The sequence below is a fragment of the Hyperolius riggenbachi genome, chromosome 6, assembly GCF_040937935.1.
Source record: "Hyperolius riggenbachi isolate aHypRig1 chromosome 6, aHypRig1.pri, whole genome shotgun sequence".
NCBI classification, from domain to species: Eukaryota; Metazoa; Chordata; class Amphibia; order Anura; family Hyperoliidae; genus Hyperolius; species Hyperolius riggenbachi.
The window spans coordinates 284,169,211-284,187,134 of NC_090651.1; the positions used below are offsets into that span (position 1 = coordinate 284,169,211).

General features: G+C 44.5%; 1 protein-coding gene across 1 annotated transcript in view; it reads left to right on the forward strand.

Moving 5' to 3' along the window:
* The window catches only part of DLAT (dihydrolipoamide S-acetyltransferase), a 46,114-nt gene that overhangs the window by 19,013 nt on the left and 9,177 nt on the right, over positions 1 to 17,924 (forward strand). Inside the window, exons 6-10 of the mRNA XM_068240952.1 lie at positions 1,452 to 1,636; positions 6,269 to 6,425; positions 7,607 to 7,674; positions 12,340 to 12,447; positions 14,481 to 14,588. Coding sequence (XP_068097053.1) covers positions 1,452 to 1,636; positions 6,269 to 6,425; positions 7,607 to 7,674; positions 12,340 to 12,447; positions 14,481 to 14,588 — 626 coding nt within the window. The remainder of the gene's footprint in view (positions 1 to 1,451; positions 1,637 to 6,268; positions 6,426 to 7,606; positions 7,675 to 12,339; positions 12,448 to 14,480; positions 14,589 to 17,924) is intronic.

Consider the following 17,924-nt stretch of genomic DNA (forward strand, 5'->3'; position numbering starts at 1 on the left):
CACTTCGGTACGACATTTATTTTTGATGTTGCTAAGACTGTCATATCCTTGCAATGTACACCATTACTTGCTAATATGTGTCAATTTTGCTGCACATTAAACTATAGTGCCAGACATATTCTTCACTCTGTTATATTTCAATACAAATCTATATGGTTTGTTTATCTTAGGTTTCCTTTAAGACAATGCACGCAAATATTGGCTTCATAAGAACATCATTTTATTGGTATCTTACGCAAAGAAGGAAGCAGTAGTGCCCTGTTATAATATATCACTTGTGGCTACGGATTGCCGCTTTATTAATGTTCTCCCCTTTGCCCCACTGAAGCTAATAGTGTTCTGCCACTTTAAAGTGGCAAACATTATTGGGTGAAGTTGTGATAATGGTAATCTATGCTTTATACATAGTACAAATATGGTGGTTGATGTAAACGGGACACAGTAACTGAAAGTGATGGTTATGGCAGGTTTACACTGGATCAGTTGTGAGTTATAATTGAGTAGACAAATGATGTGCAGCCCAGCTGAAGGAAATGTCCATGTTTCTCTATGGCTCAATTCACATCTACCTGACTGAAAGCTTTCATATATTCAATGTGGTGCACAAACAGGAAACCGTCATGGCCACGACACTGTGGGAGGGGTTTCCCTACAATATCAGCCATACAGACACCCCCAATGATATATTCAAGAAGAGGTAAAGATTTATCACGAGAAATCTTTACCTCTTTTTGAATATCGGCTACTGATTGGAATGAAGTTCAATCCTGGGTTAAATTTACTCTTTAAAACACTTCCATTTTTCAGCAGTGTAAACCAGCCCTAAATGTTCAGGGAGCTGCTGATCAGCAGTTTTATAAATGTGCAGACAATGCAGCTATTTCTGCAGAATGTAGCTGATTTCCAGGTATATGAATGGAGCCCTATGACTTTAGTTACATTTCAGTTGATTAGGAAACTGACACAGCAGGTGATGAGCCTTTTATTTCAAAAGGTTCTGTTGCCTTTTTAAAAAAAAAAAAAAGTTTCACTTACCTGGGGCTTCTACCAGCCCCCTGCAGCTCTCAAGTCCCATGCCGTCACTGAAGCCCCCTCCGTTTCTCGGCGCGGTTCACCTGCCAATTATCCGTCTAAGTAGACGAATAGCACTGCGGCCGTGCGTGTCCGCGCTCCTGTGCATGTCATCAGGAACTTACTGCACAGGCGTGGTGCAAGAAAACGTTGTACTGCGCTTGCGCAGTAAGCTCCTGATGACGCGTGGACATGCACGACCGCGCAGCCACTGTGCTTTTCATCTACTTAGACGAATAATTGGCAGGTGACCCGTGCCGAGAAACGGAGGGGGCCGGTGGAAGCCCCTGGTAAGTGACACTTTTTTTTTTTTTTTTTTAAAGGCCACAGAACCCCTTTTAATGTTTTATGTTGATTGGCATTTGCTATGTGTCGCCTAGGTTTTGAAGTGCAAGAAGAAGGTTATTTGGCCAAAATCTTGGTGCCAGAAGGCACACGCGATGTACCACTTGGGTCACCTCTTTGTATCATAGTGGAGAAGGAGTCTGATGTTGGATCATTTGGAGATTACCAAGCGACAGCAGGAGCCATTGATATTAAGCCTCAGCCTGCTCCTTTTGCACCGGTAGGTTGTCCTGAGAAAATATAATGCTAACCTACACACTTTGGTTTGAAATGTTTTTGTTGTTTGAGGCCTCATTCACAGTGCGATGTTGTGGAGCTGCGTTATAAGCTCTTCTAACGCAGCTTACCGCACTGCAATGCTAATCCTATGGGACGTTCACAGTGCAACGTTAGTGTCACATTGTAACGTGTAGCGTGATGGTAACGCACTGCTTGCAGTGTGTTACCTCTAAACACCCAGGTTACCAGGTACAGGAAAGCATACTTTTCCTTGTCTGTATGCTTTACTGTACATGCTGTATGCAATGTTAATGTGTGTTACCACCTTGTTTTGCATTGTAATGCTGCATTGTGACTTTAATGTTGCATTACAATGCAACATCTGTGAATGAGGTCTAGTTCACAGACCTCAGGAATGTAGCGCTCTTCAAAGAACACTCAGGATGTGTCAGAAGTGTAGTCCTTCTGAAGGTGTGCTTACTTAGCACTTTCTGTACAGCTGCTGTCTACCAGCTCAACAAAAACAAACTGGCTACTTTAAATTGGGCCAATCAAAATTGACAGGAAGTACATTTGACCCAGTTTCAAGCTGCGAGCAATTTGCATTCCATTAGGTTAATATAATAATAATCCGAACATTTGTATAGCGCTTTTCTCCTGTCGGACTCAAAGTGCTCAAGAGCTGCAGCCACTGGGACGCGCTCAGGAGGCCACCCTGCAGTGTTAAGGAGTCTTGCCTTGAACTCCCTACTGAATAGGTACTTGACCTAGCCAGGATTCGAACCCTGGTCTCCCATGTCAAAGGCAGAGCCCTTAACCAGTACACTATCCAGCCACTGCTAATATGGACAAATGCAAAACATTGCACTGCTTAAAGAGACACTGAAGCGAAAAAAAAAGTATGATATTATGATTTGTATGTGTAGCACAGCTAAGAAATAAAACATTAAAGGGAAGGTTCAGGGACTAGCTAAAAAAAATAAAAATCCATTTCCACTTACCTGGGGCTTCCTCCAGCCCGTGGCAGGCAGGAGGTGCCCTCGGCGCCGCTCCGCAGGCTCCCGGTGGTCTCTGGTGGCCGACCCGACCTGGCCAGGCCGGCGGCCAGGTCGGGCCTCTTCTGCGCTCCATGGTGCGTTCCACGCCGGCGCGCTGACGTCATCGGACGTCCTCCGGGTTGTACTGCGCAGGCTCAGAACTACTGAGCCTGCGCAGTACAGCCCGGAGGACGTCCGATGACGTCAGCGCGCCGGCGTGGAACGCACCATGGAGCGCAGAAGAGGCCCGACCTGGCCGCCGGCCTGGCCAGGTCGGGTCAGCCACCGGAGACCACCGGGAGCCTGCGGAGCGGCGCCGAGGGCACCTCCTGCCTGCCACGGGCTGGAGGAAGCCCCAGGTAAGTGGAAATGGATTTTTATTTTTTTAAGCTAGTCCCTGAACCTTCCCTTTAAGATCAGATACATCAGTGTAATTGTTTCCAGTACAGGAAGAGTTAAGAAACTCCAGTTGTTATCTCTATGCAAAAAAGCCATTAATCTCTACGACTTTCAAAGTCGTGGAGAGGGCTGTCTTCTGACTTTTATTATCTCAACTGTAAGTAAACAAATGTCTTTTTCTCTGCCAGAGGAGAGGTCATTAGTTCACAGACTGCTCTGAAAGACTCATTTTGAATGCAGAGTGTTGTGTAATCTGCACATATTAGAGAATGATGCAATGTTAGAAAACACACTATATACCTGAAAATAAAAATATGAGAATATTTTCTTTGCTGCTAATCTTCTTGTAATTATTCATAGTACACAACCAATTCATTATATCATATTTTTTTTTCGCTTCAGTGTCTCTTTAACCACTTAAGCCCAACTGGACGAGATTTCTCGTCCAGTTGGGCTGCGCGCACTCCCACGGGTCGCGCGCGCTCCTGCGGGCCCCCCCGTGCACGCCCCCGCTGCTGGCCGCTAGCCCACCAATCAGTGAAAGGGATTATAAATCCCTTTCGCTGATCGGACCCCCCCGGAGAAAAGCCGACAGCGTCTCTTCAGACGCTGCGGCTTTTCTGAGCTCTGGTCTCCTTTCTTCTGCCTGGGAGCGAGATCGATCGCTCCCAGGACTTTTTGATTCTGGCCATCTTGTGGCCAAATAGCAAATTACACCTTAAAAAAAAAGTTTTAAAAATAAACATATAAATATAGAAAAAAAAAAAAACCCTGTTTACCTCCCACACCAAAAAATACCCACATACAAGTTTAAATTAAAAAAAAAAATTACAATAATAATAAAAAAAAAAAACAACAACAAATAGTTACCTAAGGGTCTGAACTTTTTAAATATGCATGTCAAAGGAGTATATCAATATGATTTCATAAATTATGGGCTTCTAAACAGTGATGGACGCAAGACGGAAAAAATGCACCTTTATTTCCAAATAAAATATTGTCGCCATACATTGTGATAGGGACATCATTTTAACGGTGAAATACCCGGGGCATATGGGCAAATACAATACGTGAGTTTTAATTATGGAGGCATGTATTATTTTAAAACTATAATGGCTGAAAACTGAGAAATAATGAATTTTTTCCATTTTTTTCTTATTCTTCCTGTTAAAATGCATTTGCAGTAAAGTGGCTCTTAGCAAAATATACCACCCACAGAAAGCCTAATTGGTGGCGGAAAAAACAAGATATAGATCAATTAATTGTGATGAGTAGTGATAAAGTTATTGGCAAATGAATGGGGGGTGAAAGTTGCTCGGATGTAAAAAAATTTCAACCCTTCGGGCTTAAGTGGTTAAATATGACAGAGCTGTCATTCTCTTTACCTGGTTATGCCTCCCCTCAGATCCCTCCACCACCATGTTTGAAAATTCTGTTCCCCTCCCCATGGCCAAATTTACCATAAGGCACTGTAGGCACATGCTCACAGGCACCTGATGATGGAAAGGTGGCTCCCTCCCCTACCCTGGTGCCTCCCTTTCTCCTTCCCTATGCAGAGTGTAAATGAGAGGTTACTCGCCCAGCTCTCTGCATTCCACTGACGAGACCTTCCTTCAGTCGGTACAACACTAGCTACTTAATACTTAATACTGAGGGTACCTCTGGATACCTAATGCTTAGAGACACCTGTAGCTACCTATGAAAAAAAAGGAAAGGGAAGTAAGGGAGATGTGACAGCTGGGTCGGCTACCACACTTGCGGTGCGGTTCGATGGGGGTTTTTAGATTTATGGAGGGTGAAGTTTAGGGCGCCAGTGCATCTGTGCCTATAGGCTCCTGTGATGTAAATCCGGGCCTGCCCCTCCCTATCTACTACGCCTCAGTCATTGTGTTTACATCTATCTATTCTATTGAAAACCATCCCCCTACTGATAACCTAACTGTTTTGTTTTCCTGCTTAATCTGGGCACCAGCTATTGCTGGGACTTGAATTACACCATTATTATTGTAATTAGCCTTCACCCTGATTACTCAGTGAGCACCTCTGTAATCGTAATTCACATTACAGCCTATGGTGGCAGCCAAATTGTGGGCACCACATGGCGCCCAAATTACCTGTCTCAATGTTGCTCCTTCCTCACCAGCATCGTTGTACTGGAGCATGCCTTCTCTCTTCTCTGCTTTTATTGCTCTTCGTCTCACTGCACACTGCCCTTTTCACTGCAAACCTCCCACACCATCACTCACATCATTACAGCTCCCTTCCTCACTCATTTATTGAAAGGGAACCTGAAGTGAGAGTAATGTGGAGGCTGCCATATGTATTTCCTTTCGAAACAATACCAGTTGACTGACAGTCTTGCTGATCTTTCATTCATCTGTAGTGGCTGAATCACACACCTGAAGCATTAGAAAAGTCTGATCTGCAGACTATTTGCATTGTTTAAAAGGAGATAAATATATCAGCCTCCATATCCCTCTCACTTCAGGTGTGCGCTAAGAACACACGTTGAATTATACGTGGCTGCTATGGACTGTCTCAGCTGAGAATCTAGTGTGTCTGCAGCAGCCCTCCATATTTCCCTTAGTGAAGAGGTTGGCCAGCGGATTGCCAAATGCAGTGTTCTCCCCCTTATCCCACCCACTGAAAGCTGCTCTGTCATACCCATGTCATCTCAACTTCTGTTTGAACTTGATGGATAGATGTTTTTTTCCAACCAAACTAATAATGTTGCTATGTTACTCCTCCCTCCATAGTAACAGAGTGTCTCTAGGCTAGTGATGTCTATACAACACTCGGCCTAAACTGTCTTGGGGGATTGAGTCCTGATCTTCGCAGGCAACTGTACTCGTGTGGATATGAGGCTTGAGACCTTTGCTCAGCAGACAAACAATTGCTAGTCTCTGATAACACTGATCTCATGTATACTGTATACATTATGTATCACTTCAGGACAGTCATTTTACTCATGAATTTTGCATATAAATCCTTCTCTGTCACTGTAAATAACGATTGTCCAAAATGGGGAACACTGGTTTCCTTCTGGGAAGCTTTGCCTAATAAAAGTCTGCTTAACATCCATAGTAAAACAAATAATTGCAAATAGTGCGGCTTTTTGAGTTCATAATAATGAATAATCAAGAGAGTAGATTTGTATTGTTATGCTTCAACTATTGGGTTTTTTTTTTCTTGTACAGGCTGCAGGATTTTCAGCGCCACCATTGGCCGCAGCTGCAACTCCTCTAACTCCGCCTCCTGGACCACCCACTTCTGTGCCCAAAGGGAAGGCTTTTATCAGTCCACTAGCTAAAAAGCTTGCATCAGAAAGAGGCATAGACATAAAGCAAGTGAAAGGTAAGCCCTACATGTCTTGTGTTGAACATTACATTTTGGGGTGGGGGGATTAAAAAAAAAACTGAAAGAGGACAGTGATAGCCTGGTGCATTTCCTCACTGATACATGGATTTACTGTTACATTTAAAGTCCACCATTACAGAGAGTATCTGAATACTGTGTAGTCCTTGCAAAATACATATATTTTAGATACTTCAGTTTCTACCTATGTAGATTTGCTTGGCAGAAGGTTGTTTTGAATCTACTGGTATATATTTGTGCTGAAAATGAACCTGAATTATGGGATATGACAGCTGCCATTGTGGATTTCTTGTTTGCTCTTTTTCTGATTACTCAATACTCCTCTTATGCTGGGAATACACAATGAGTTTTTTTGGCAGATTTACTGACCGATCGTTTACTTCTATGAGAAAATTGATTAGACAAATTATCGAAATCAGATCGGACCTGTCGGAAATTATTTGTCAGGCCATCTAGCGGCCGAAAAAACTCATGGTGTATTCCCAGCATTATGTCTTTGCTGTTGAATGGACCACTTTCCCAGGACAAGCATATAGGGTCAGGTTCTGACTTCACTAACTGCATGTTTATCCTTGGTCAGTGGATCACTTCGCAGACAACCCGTGGATTACCATGTCTAGAAAGAACGAACGACCTCTAATTAGAAACATTAGCAATGGTGTATTTATACTGTGACCGGTTCTCTTTAAAGGATACATCCGAGCTTTTAAAAATATTAGCTCTACTTACTTACTTACTTCCAGCCTGTGGCAGCCGATATGTCCCGCGCTGCAGCTTCGGTGGCTCCCGTTCCCCTCCGCTGCAGATGCCAACCTCACCAGGTCGGCATCTACTGCACCTGCGCAATCGCCACTCTCGATCCCACTCACATGGTCTAGAGTGTACTGCGCAGGCACAGAACTACTGCTCCTGTGTAGTACACTCTAGACCACGTGAGTGAGATTGAGAAAAGCGCAGGCGCAGTAGATGCCGACCTGGAGCTGCAGTGAGGGCACAGGACGGCTGCCAGGGGCTGGAGGAAGCCCCGGGTAAATAGAAATATTTTTTTTTAAAAGCTCGGATGTATCTTTTAATGACATTGGGAAAAAAGCTGCCCCATTAACTACAAATAGAATTATGTGTGTATTTACATTTTTCTTTATTCTTTTGTTGTTCTTTAGGTTCTGGCCCAGATGGCAGGGTCACAAAGAAAGATGTTGAGTCTTTTGTTCCTCCAAAGGTTGCTCCTGTAAGTGTGGTGTCTTCTGTGTTTCACTGGCATACAGTCTTGCTTTATAGTGTAGGCATGAATGGTATTCTTCTTTGAGGCCTAGTGCACACCAGAGCGGTTAGGCAGCGTTTTCAGATCCGATTGCGGATGTGGAAACGCTAGGGTAATGTATTTCAATGGGGTGGTGCACACCAGAGTGGGAGGCGTTTTGCAGAAACGCATATTCCCGGGCTGCTGCCGATTTTGGATTGCGGAGGCGTTTCTGCCTCGTAAAGTATAGGAAAAAAGCAAACCGCTCTGAAAAATGCTACATCAGAGCAGTTTGCCGGGCGTTTTTGTTACAGAAGCTGTTCAGTAACAGCTTTACTGTAACAATATCTGTAATCTGCTGTACCAAAAACCGCAGCACAAAACCGCAAAACTCTTCAAAACAAGAAGAAAAACGCTAGCGTTCTGCGGATCTGCTTGCGGTTTTTGGTGTGCACCAGGCCTGAAACGAGCTATACATTGGTCGATAGAGGCCTGATTACTCCTAGTTTGATCAGGGAGAAGTAATTGATTTACTACTTTGCAACACTGGATACTGTTTCAGCAGAAGTTGAGTACTGATTGAGTCACTGAACCCTCTAGCCTTGTAACACTTAATGTGGACCCGAACCCTTGCACAGGACAGAAGGAAAATATAAAGCTATACCCCCTGAAAGTATTTAGAGAGTTTAGCCTGTCTAATCTCCCTCATTTGTGAATAATCACAAGTTGTAATTTGATCTCTCACCTGTGTCCGTGGACTGCCACAGCAGAGAAGGTAATTGGTAAACACAGGATGTTAACAATATGTCTGCTTCCATGAAAGCAGGAAGTAGCTACATTGCAAAATTTATTGTAGGTTTTGCATCAGCTGTAACAAAGAAATGTGTGGGTTTTTTTTTAAAGGTTATTATGCTGTTGCTTATCCTTTTTTTTTTTTTTTTTTTTTTTAGAGCAGAGAGGAAGTTCTAAGTTCAGGTCCGCTTTGATGCAGTACAAAGTTATGCTTCCATTCAGCCCTCACTGCTTCTTTCTGTGCAGTTCAATTTTACTGCCATGCCCCATCTGGCTTTTTGATCAAATAACTGTACACAATTGTAAAGGCTCATACACACATCAGACTATAGTCTTTGGAAAATGAAAGATCACAGACCAATCTTACCACCCTTCATGTAGTATAAGAGCCATACCTACACAGTCTTTTCTATGGAGCTGAACTCCACATCCGAAAAAAAATCTTTGCAAGATGCGTCACACAAACATGCTGCACACACTCAAAAGATCTGTAGCTGCAAAATATCTCTTCCTGCCAAAAATCCATTGCTGCAAATTGCAATGATAGTCTATGAGATCTGCAGATCATCATACACACATGATTTAACTGACATTCATCTGCAGATCAAGCAATCATCCCCAGATCTGAAAATCCATCCTGGTGGATCTGATCTGCAGATGAATGTCAGTTGCAATTTGCAGGAACAGATCTTTTGCAGATACTGATCTTTTGTGTCTGTACAGCATCTGTGTGTGCAGCATCTTGCAAAGATTTTTTTTTTTGATGTGGAGTTCAGCTCCATAGAAAAGACCTTGTAGAGTATGGCTCTCATACTACATGAAGGGTGGTAAGATTGGTCTGTGATCTTTCATTTTCCAAAGACTATAGTCTGATGTGTGTATGAGCCTTTAGTCTTAGGCCACATACACACATCAGACCATAGTCTTTTGAAAATGAAAGATCACAGACCAATCTTACCACCCTTCATGTAGTATGAGAGCCATACTCTACACAGTCTTTTCTATGGAGCTGAACTCCACATCAGAAAAAAATCTTTGCAAGATGCTGCACACACAGATGCTGTACAGACACAAAAGATCTGTTCCTGCCAAAAATCCATTCCTGCAAATTGCAATGATAGTCTGAGATCTGCAGATCATCATACACACATGATTTAACTGACATTCATCTGCAGATCAGATCCACCAGGATGGATTTTCAGATCTGCAGATGATTGCTTGATCTGCAGATGAATGTCAGTTAAATCGTGTGTATGATGATCTGCAGATCTCATAGACTATCATTGCAATTTGCAGCAATGGATTTTTGGCAGGAACAGATCTTTTGCAGATACTGATCTTTCGTGTCTGTACAGCATCTGTGTGTGCAGCATCTTGCAAAGATTTTTTTTCTGATGTGGAGTTCAGCTCCATAGAAAAGACTGTAGGTATGGCTCTCATACTACATGAAGGGTGGTAAGATTGGTCTGTGATCTTTCATTTTCTAAAGACTATAGTCTAATGTGTGTATGAGCCTTAAGTGTGTTTTATTGTGGTCAGTAAATCACTAGCAGATACAATGATGATAGCAAGAACGTTTCTGTATCGTGTTAGCCAAACAAATTACCGTAAGTAGGTAGAAAAAAACTGTTTTGTAAAAGTAATACCTTGTAGTGGCTAACTTATAAAGTTAAATTATGCAAGCTTTCTGGAATTTATTCCCCTTCTTCAGGCATATTTCGTGTTTACTATTTACCTGCATCAATGTTTTACTTCAGCTAACATCTTGAATTATGCCTGAAGAGGGGAACTAAATCTTAGAAAGCTTGCATCATTTAACGAGACTCTGAAGTCTTTTTTTTTTTTTTTTTTTACCTTATTTTGTTTAACATTCCTCTTCAGCTTTAAGGCCAGAGTTAAATCGCCGCATCCCCGCAGAGGAGTGATTTATTACCTAGAAAACGCCCTGCAAAGTTCTACGACTTTGCAGGTCGCAGATCATGCTGCCCTGACACGCAGGGCTTTTCTTCCTGGAGAGGCTGAGCTTTGAGCTGTAGCTCTGCCTCTCTGCAATCAATCTCCATGGATCGCCGCCTCCTCCCCGCCCCTCTCAGGGAAAGTAGATTGGGAGCGGCGGCGATCCGCAGAGATTGACTGCGGAAGAGGCAGAGCTACAGTGTAAAGTTCTGCCTCTTCGAGGAAGTGAAGCCCTGCGAACTTGGGAGCTTTGCAGGGCTTATCTCTGATAATAAATCACTCCTCTGTTGCGGGGATGCGGTGATTTAACTCTGGCATTAAAGCCGAAGAGGATTGTTAAACAAAAGAAGGTAAAAAAAGAGACTGCAGAGTCTCTTTAACCTCCCTGGCGGTATGATTATTTCCAGTTTTTTTTTTTTTTTTTCAAAAAGCGGTGCAATTTTTTTCACAAGCTTTCAGACCCTAAAATTCATACCACTAGATAGATCTGCGGCAGCCCTGCACATTCCACACCTCCGATGGATCCAACTCGGGATTACTGCTCTGAACTGCAGATTTCCGTCCCGAGCCTTACTCCGGGTTACTGCTAAGGCGGTTAATGGCTAACTGATAAAGTTAAAAGGTAATACTTTTGCTGAACTTTTTTTTTTTTTTTTTTTCCTACCTACCGGTACTTAGCAGATTCAATCAAATTAATCTGGTAGAAATATCGACCTGTGTATGACCACCTTAAAGGACTTCCGAGGCCAAATAACTAATCTATTTTTTTTTTTTTTTTTACTCGCCTGACACTTCACCTTGTCCTTTGCCGCAACCCCGGTCCGCCTCTGTCCCCGCTGGGCGCTAGCAATGATGGCGACCCACTGGCAGGGTCTGCTTTTCTGCATCCACAGAAGAGCCCACCCCGCCATTGTGGGTGGGCAGCGAAGACACGGAGGAGGACCGGGGCTGCGGCGAGGGACTGAGACGGCTGCGAGGAGCTAGAAGAAACCCCATGTGAGTAAAAAAATAGATTTGTTGTTTGGCCTCGGAAGTCCTTTAAAGGGAAGGTTCAGGAACTCTATGAAAAAAAATAAAAATCCAAATCCACTTACCTGGGGCTTCCTCCAGCCTGTGGCAGGCAGGAGGTGCCCTCGCCATGGCTCCGCAGGCTCCCGGTCTCCTTCGGTGGCGCACCCGACCTGTCCAGGCCGGCTGCCAGGTCAGGCTCTTCTGCGCTCCAATGTGCGTCTCACTGGTGCGCACTGACGTCATCGGACGTCCTCAGGGCTGTACTGCGCAGGCGCAGAACTACTGAGCCTGCGCAGTACAGCCCGGAGGACATCCGATGACGTCAGCGCGCACCAGTGAGACGCACATTGGAGTGCAGAAGAGCCCGACCTGGCAGCCAGCCTGGCCAGGTCGGGTGCGCCACCGGAGGAGACTGGGAGCCTGCGGAGCCGCGGCGAGGGCACCGCCTGCCTGCCACGGGCTGGAGGAAGCCCCAGGTAAGTGGATTTGGATTTTAATTTTTTTTCACAGAGTCCCTGAACCTTCCCTTTAAATATCTGATGGAGAAATAGGGATATGCATTTTCCATTTATGTTCCCTTTAAGAACCTATTCACATTATATAAGGTGGTGTACGAAAGACCTGCCTGGCAGACACCGGCCAGCATTCGCCGCTGTATGGGTAACACGCTCATATAGCAGTAAATGCAGATCACACAGGCTTCACTAAAGCTGGGAGATGCACAGCAGGGATAGAGTAACAGGTGCAGCTGGCCAGTGTTTACCTGTATACTTGTTCACTTAACAGGCCGCCAGGACGGTCTTTCGTGTGCCACCCTGTATAATGTATGTTATGATTTGGTATTTTTTTTTGTTTTTCTTGTAGGTGTAACTTATTTCTCTTCTATATTGCCAGGCTCCTGCCACTGCTGCTCCAACCCCCGCAGCTGCCCAACCCTCTCCAGCTGTGGCACCCGTCCCTACTGGAGTCTTCACAGATATTCCCATTAGCAATATTCGAAAGGTGAGACAATTATATCTTACACTGGTCATCTTGCCCGCTCTAGGATGTCATTACATAACCTTTCTGTCTTCATTGATTGTTATTGCTGATGCACTTATTTGTTTATTCACACAAATGTTTAATGTTGTAATTGTAACTTACAACCTATATACAACTTAACCACTTCACCCCCAAGGGGTTTTTACCCTAACGGACAAGAGCAATTTTCAACTGTCAGTGCTCCTCCCTTTTATTCGCCAATAACTTTATTACTACTTATCATAATAAAATTATCTATACCTAATTTTTTTCCGCCACCAATTAAACTTTCTGTGGGTAGTACAATTTTCTAATAATTTTTTTTATTCTAAATACATTTTAACGGGAAAAATAAGAAAATAATGGAAAAAAATCATTATTTCTCCGTTTTCGGCTATTATAGTTTTAAAATAAAATGTTCTCCTGTGGATAAAACCGGCACATTTTATTTTCCCAGTTGTCCCGATTATTAAACCATTTAAATTGTGTCCCTATCACAATGCATGGCGACAATCTATTATTTGATAATATATGTATTATTTTGCGGTTTTGTTTTTCTTTTATCCGGTCCATAATTACAAGCCCCTATGTAGTAAAATAATAGTAATATTCCCTCCATATAGATTAAAAAAAGCTGAGTCCCTAAGGCAAGTATTTATGTGATGTTTTTTTTTTTTTAACTGATTTTTAATTGTAATGTATGTGTAATTTTACTTTTTGGCTACTAGATGGCGCTAGTGAACACTCTCCTGTTTTATATGAAGTGTGCACGATTAGCAAACCCTCCCATCCCATTAAAAACCAATGAACTGAGTCCCCTGTATTAGGAAAGGCACCTGTATGATAGATTGGAGTGCACTCTGTTGTATATACCTGTGTATAGTATCAAAATTTCTTCAGGGCCCTCTTTTATTCATCCTTATTAGTAATTGGGGTAGCCACTTGAGAAGTTCTTGCCATCTCCTTTTAAATTTTTTGATGTATATAACACAATTCCTTAGCCTCTAAAACGCTACTCATTACATGCACGAAAGGTGCTTACTAAATTCTGAGAAATTGCTGAAAATATTTAACTGCTTTATTCACTTTTCCACTTGCCAGGCACTCTACCTTGTGCATGCCCACATCTAGGGACAAGGGAACTATGTCTCGGGGGAAGGCCTATTTGGAGATGTGGGGGATTGCAGTACAACATGGAATAGCAGTCATGGCCCACACATCACTTGGGTTGGTCACTGAGATGCAAACAATTCAGTTGATGCAGGATCATGCACATTTTTGCAGTTTGAAAATGACCAATAAAATTCCACAGTGACTGTATTTGACTGGTCCCTTTTCAAGCTGAAAAGTTTGTGTGCAGAATTTGCAGAATCCTGCACTACCTGAGAATTATCTGCTTTGCAACTTAAAAAGTATCTATAGCAGGTAATTCGTACAACAGTGTTTCATTTCTTACCGGACAAACAGGACATAAAGGTTTATATATGCATATGTGTGTGTGTATACAGTAATATCTCATTATAGTAAACCTCTGGCTATAGTAAACTGTCCCCTGGTCCCTGCAAATAATCCTGATATACAATGTATGATCTTTTCTGATGAGGGATGCTACTGTGTGTGTGTGTGTGTGTATGTATGTGGTTTTTTTTTAACATTGTTGCAGTGTTGTTCGTGACAGTTTCAGAAGTGTTCATCTTTGGATTTCAAATCATATACTACTTGTCTGTATAAAATGGTTGATGTTTGCATGGAAGATACAGAATGGGTTATTAGTCCCTATTAAGCCTTGCTAGGAGGAATGTTATCAGAGCAGTGACTAGCAAACACCCCAAATGTTGTTAAGCATCCTATTTATAAAGCTGTAGCAATTCATGCAGGTTTGTTGTATCACTTGAAGCTCAGTATTTCACCGTTAATGAAAATGTTGATCCACAAAATTTTCAGCATAACCATTCAGAGCATGATAAAGCCAGTTGTATGGGATATTTATTTTTTCCATTTTGTTTTGTCTGCAGGTGATTGCACAGAGGCTCATGCAGTCCAAACAGACGATACCGCACTACTATCTGTCCATTGATGTAAATATGGGTGAAATTATACAGCTAAGAAAGGAGCTGAATGAGGTAAGAGGATTATTTATGTGGAGCATCCTTAGTGCTGCCTCATATTGTCATGATACATTGTGGAAGATACAATCACATCTCTTGAACATGCTGAAAAGAATCTGAGATTTAATTCTTTCTTCTGGAATGGAATGCTGTTCGCTGTTTTCTCCTCCAGCACGGGTCACGTCACTAGAAGCATTGCACACACGGCAGTGGTATTTTTACCTTCGCTTCTTTGCTGTGGGAAACTTCCAGAAATGTATGGCTGGCCATACTTGTAGAAATGTTTCCAGTAGGTCGAATCTGCTTGGGATCTCTTGCCCCAGTATGCCCATTCGGCTGATTGTGGACAGTGTGTTACTATTATTATCATTGTAGACTGTATTTTTATTTATTATTACTAGTGTACTATTGAAAAGGGTGATTGGGTTTGTTAGAAAATAGCCATCAAGAGGGCGGGGACTGGACTTGCGGGAGTCTGATAGCTACACCGCTGTACCGTGTCCACCCCTGGTGGAGGGGTGATCTGCCCCTTTTCTGATCTACAGAGAGCGACTTCTTAATCCTGAGCGAGGACACGTCTAATCTCCTCCCCTGCCTTTTCAGTGGTTGCCTTTGTGGTAACCCACATTTGTGAGTATACTCTTCTCACTAATGATCTTTACTAATTTTATGCTGAACATACTACACCATATTAGGCTCTCAGTTTCTCTAACCTTTATCCACTTTTACCCTGCTGGCTCCTCTGTTCCCAATTTGCTGATAGCTACACTGTATCGATGGGTATAACTCTAGCAGTTTCATCAATTCTCTATTAGACTTCCATTTAAATCTAATTGAGTGGGCAAGGTGGTAGAATCGAGCCCTGCTACCTGATCGACTTCCAATCAAGAAGTGATCAATTATGTTCCAGATCGCAGCAGTATTGGCCTGTGCACAATAAATCTTTACGGATAACTGTACTCGCCTACAAAAACATAATCACCTAGAAAGAGCACCGGCTCTTGATGCTATAGAGCAGAGTTCCCTAACCCTTGTCCTCGAGGCCCACCAACAGTACATGTTTTGCAGGTAACTACACACATTCCCAGGTGAGATAATTAGTGTCTCAGCAGAGCTGATTAACCTCCCTGGCGGTTTATTTATTTTGCCAGGGAGGCTAAAATGGGGTTTTTTTTAAATTAAAAAAAAAATATTTCATGCAGCCAACTGAAAGTTGGCTGCATGAAAGCCCACTAGAGGGCGCTCCGGAAGCGTACTTTCGATCGCCTCCGGCAATCGAAAGTAACAAGATAGGCCGCAATGAGCGGCCTATCTTGTTTCGCTTTCCTCGTCGCCATGGCGACGAGCGGAGTGACGTCATGGACGTCAGTCGACGTCCTGACGTCAGAGCCGCCCGATCCAGCCCCTAGCGCCGGCCGGAACTGTTTGTTCCGGCTGCGCTGGGCTCGGGCGGCTGGGGGGACCCTCTTTCGCCGCGATCGGGCAGCACACGCGGCTGGCAAAGTGCCGGCTGCGTGTGCTGCTTTTTTCAGAATACAAATCGGCCCAGCAGGGCCTGAGCGGCGACCTCCGGCGGCATACCCCGAGCTCAGCTCGGGATTACCGCCAAGGAGGTTAACTACCTCTGTGGATTTCTACAAAGCATGCACTGTTGATGGGCCGTGAGGATGGAGTTGGGGAACACTGATTATAGAGCGTTCCTGATCCTCTCTCTGTGCTCTTGTTCCACTGCTGGGCCCCTATTCAAATCTCCTGCTGGCTGCATCTTCAGGTCTACTTTGAAAGCTTCGTTCGGAAGTACTCAGGTCTCCAAGTACTTGCAAAGACAAGTAACACACGAACACACACACACGAACACACACACACACACACACACACACACACGAACACACACACCCTTATCTTTTAACTAAACAATTTGGTCTACTTTTCACAGTCTGTGTTCCCTAATTAGATTGTAAACAGGGTCTGTAAAAGGTTTTGGGGTAGGATCAGGGGAGTAGTAGTTCAGGAGGCTTCATCACTGAGTCGGACTGATATAACTGAGTTGAATTCACACCTCCATTGTGCATCCACAAACTGCTCCTGTCCAGCCATATGTTTTCTGTGCAGTCACTGCTGTTGCCTAGGGAGACAAATACATTTCATCATTTTGCACTGCGAGATTCCAGGGCCAAGCCATACAGAGCCAAGATGTCAGCAAAGGCTAATTGTTTCATTTCTTAACATTGAGGTGAATTTACCACTGAGCCACAAACTATGCCTATTCTTAAAGGACTTACGAGGCGAAATAGGTTATAAAAGGTAATTACCTAAATGAAATATCAATGCACGGAGGACGCCATCCGTGCCCTCAGTGTCTTTCCGCCGGGTCCCCGCAGCTGAATGTCTCCCCAGGGCCGGTCCCGACCCCACAGACCGGGTCGGGCTCTCCTGCCTCTTCCAATATGGCCGACGGAGCTAGCCGCAGTCCGCGTATGCGCAGCTCTAGGGCCAACCGCCCCAATCCACACTACAGGCTATTTCCTGTTGCGTGGATCGGGGGGTTGGCCCTAGAGCTGCGCAGCCGCACTGGCGCATATGCAGACTGCGCAGCCGCCGCTAGCTCCGTCGGCCATATTGGAAGAGGCAGGAGAGCCCAACCCGGTCTGTGGGGTCGAGACCGGCCCGGGGGGGGACATTCAGATGCGGGGACCCGGCGGAAAGACGCAGATGGCGTCCTCCGTGCATTGATATTTCATGCAGGTAATTACCTTTTTTAACCTATTTCGCCTCGTAAGTCCTTTAACCACTTGCCGACCAGGGGATGTTACACTGATCGGTGCTGCGTGGGCTCTACAGCCCGCAGCACCGATCAGCAGTGCAGCAGGGCGATCAGACTACCCCCCTTTTTTCCCCACTAGGGGGATGTCCTGCTGGGGGGGTCTGATCGCCGCCGGCTGCAGTTGCTTAGCGGGGGGGGCTCTTCAAAGCCCCCCTCCGCAGCGCTTTCAGCCCTCTCGCCAGCTCCCTCCCTCTCCCTTCCCCTGTGTGCTGCGCAGGACGGATTTCCGTCCTGCGCATTGAAGGATAGGCTTCAGCCTATCATATGCCGGCGATCCCCGGCCAATCAGAGGCCGGGGATCGCCGATCTGCCTTACGGCGCTGCTGCGCAGCAGCGCCGTATGATGTAAACAGCGGGGATTTCTTCCCCGCCTGTTTACATTTTGCCGGCGAGCCGCCATCGGCGGCTCTCCGGCTGTTCACGGAGACACCCTCCGTGAACTGACATGGAAAGGCCGCTCGATCGAGCGGCCGTTTCCATGGTAACCCGCAGACGACCAGTTTACGCCAATCGGCGTTAGCTGGTCG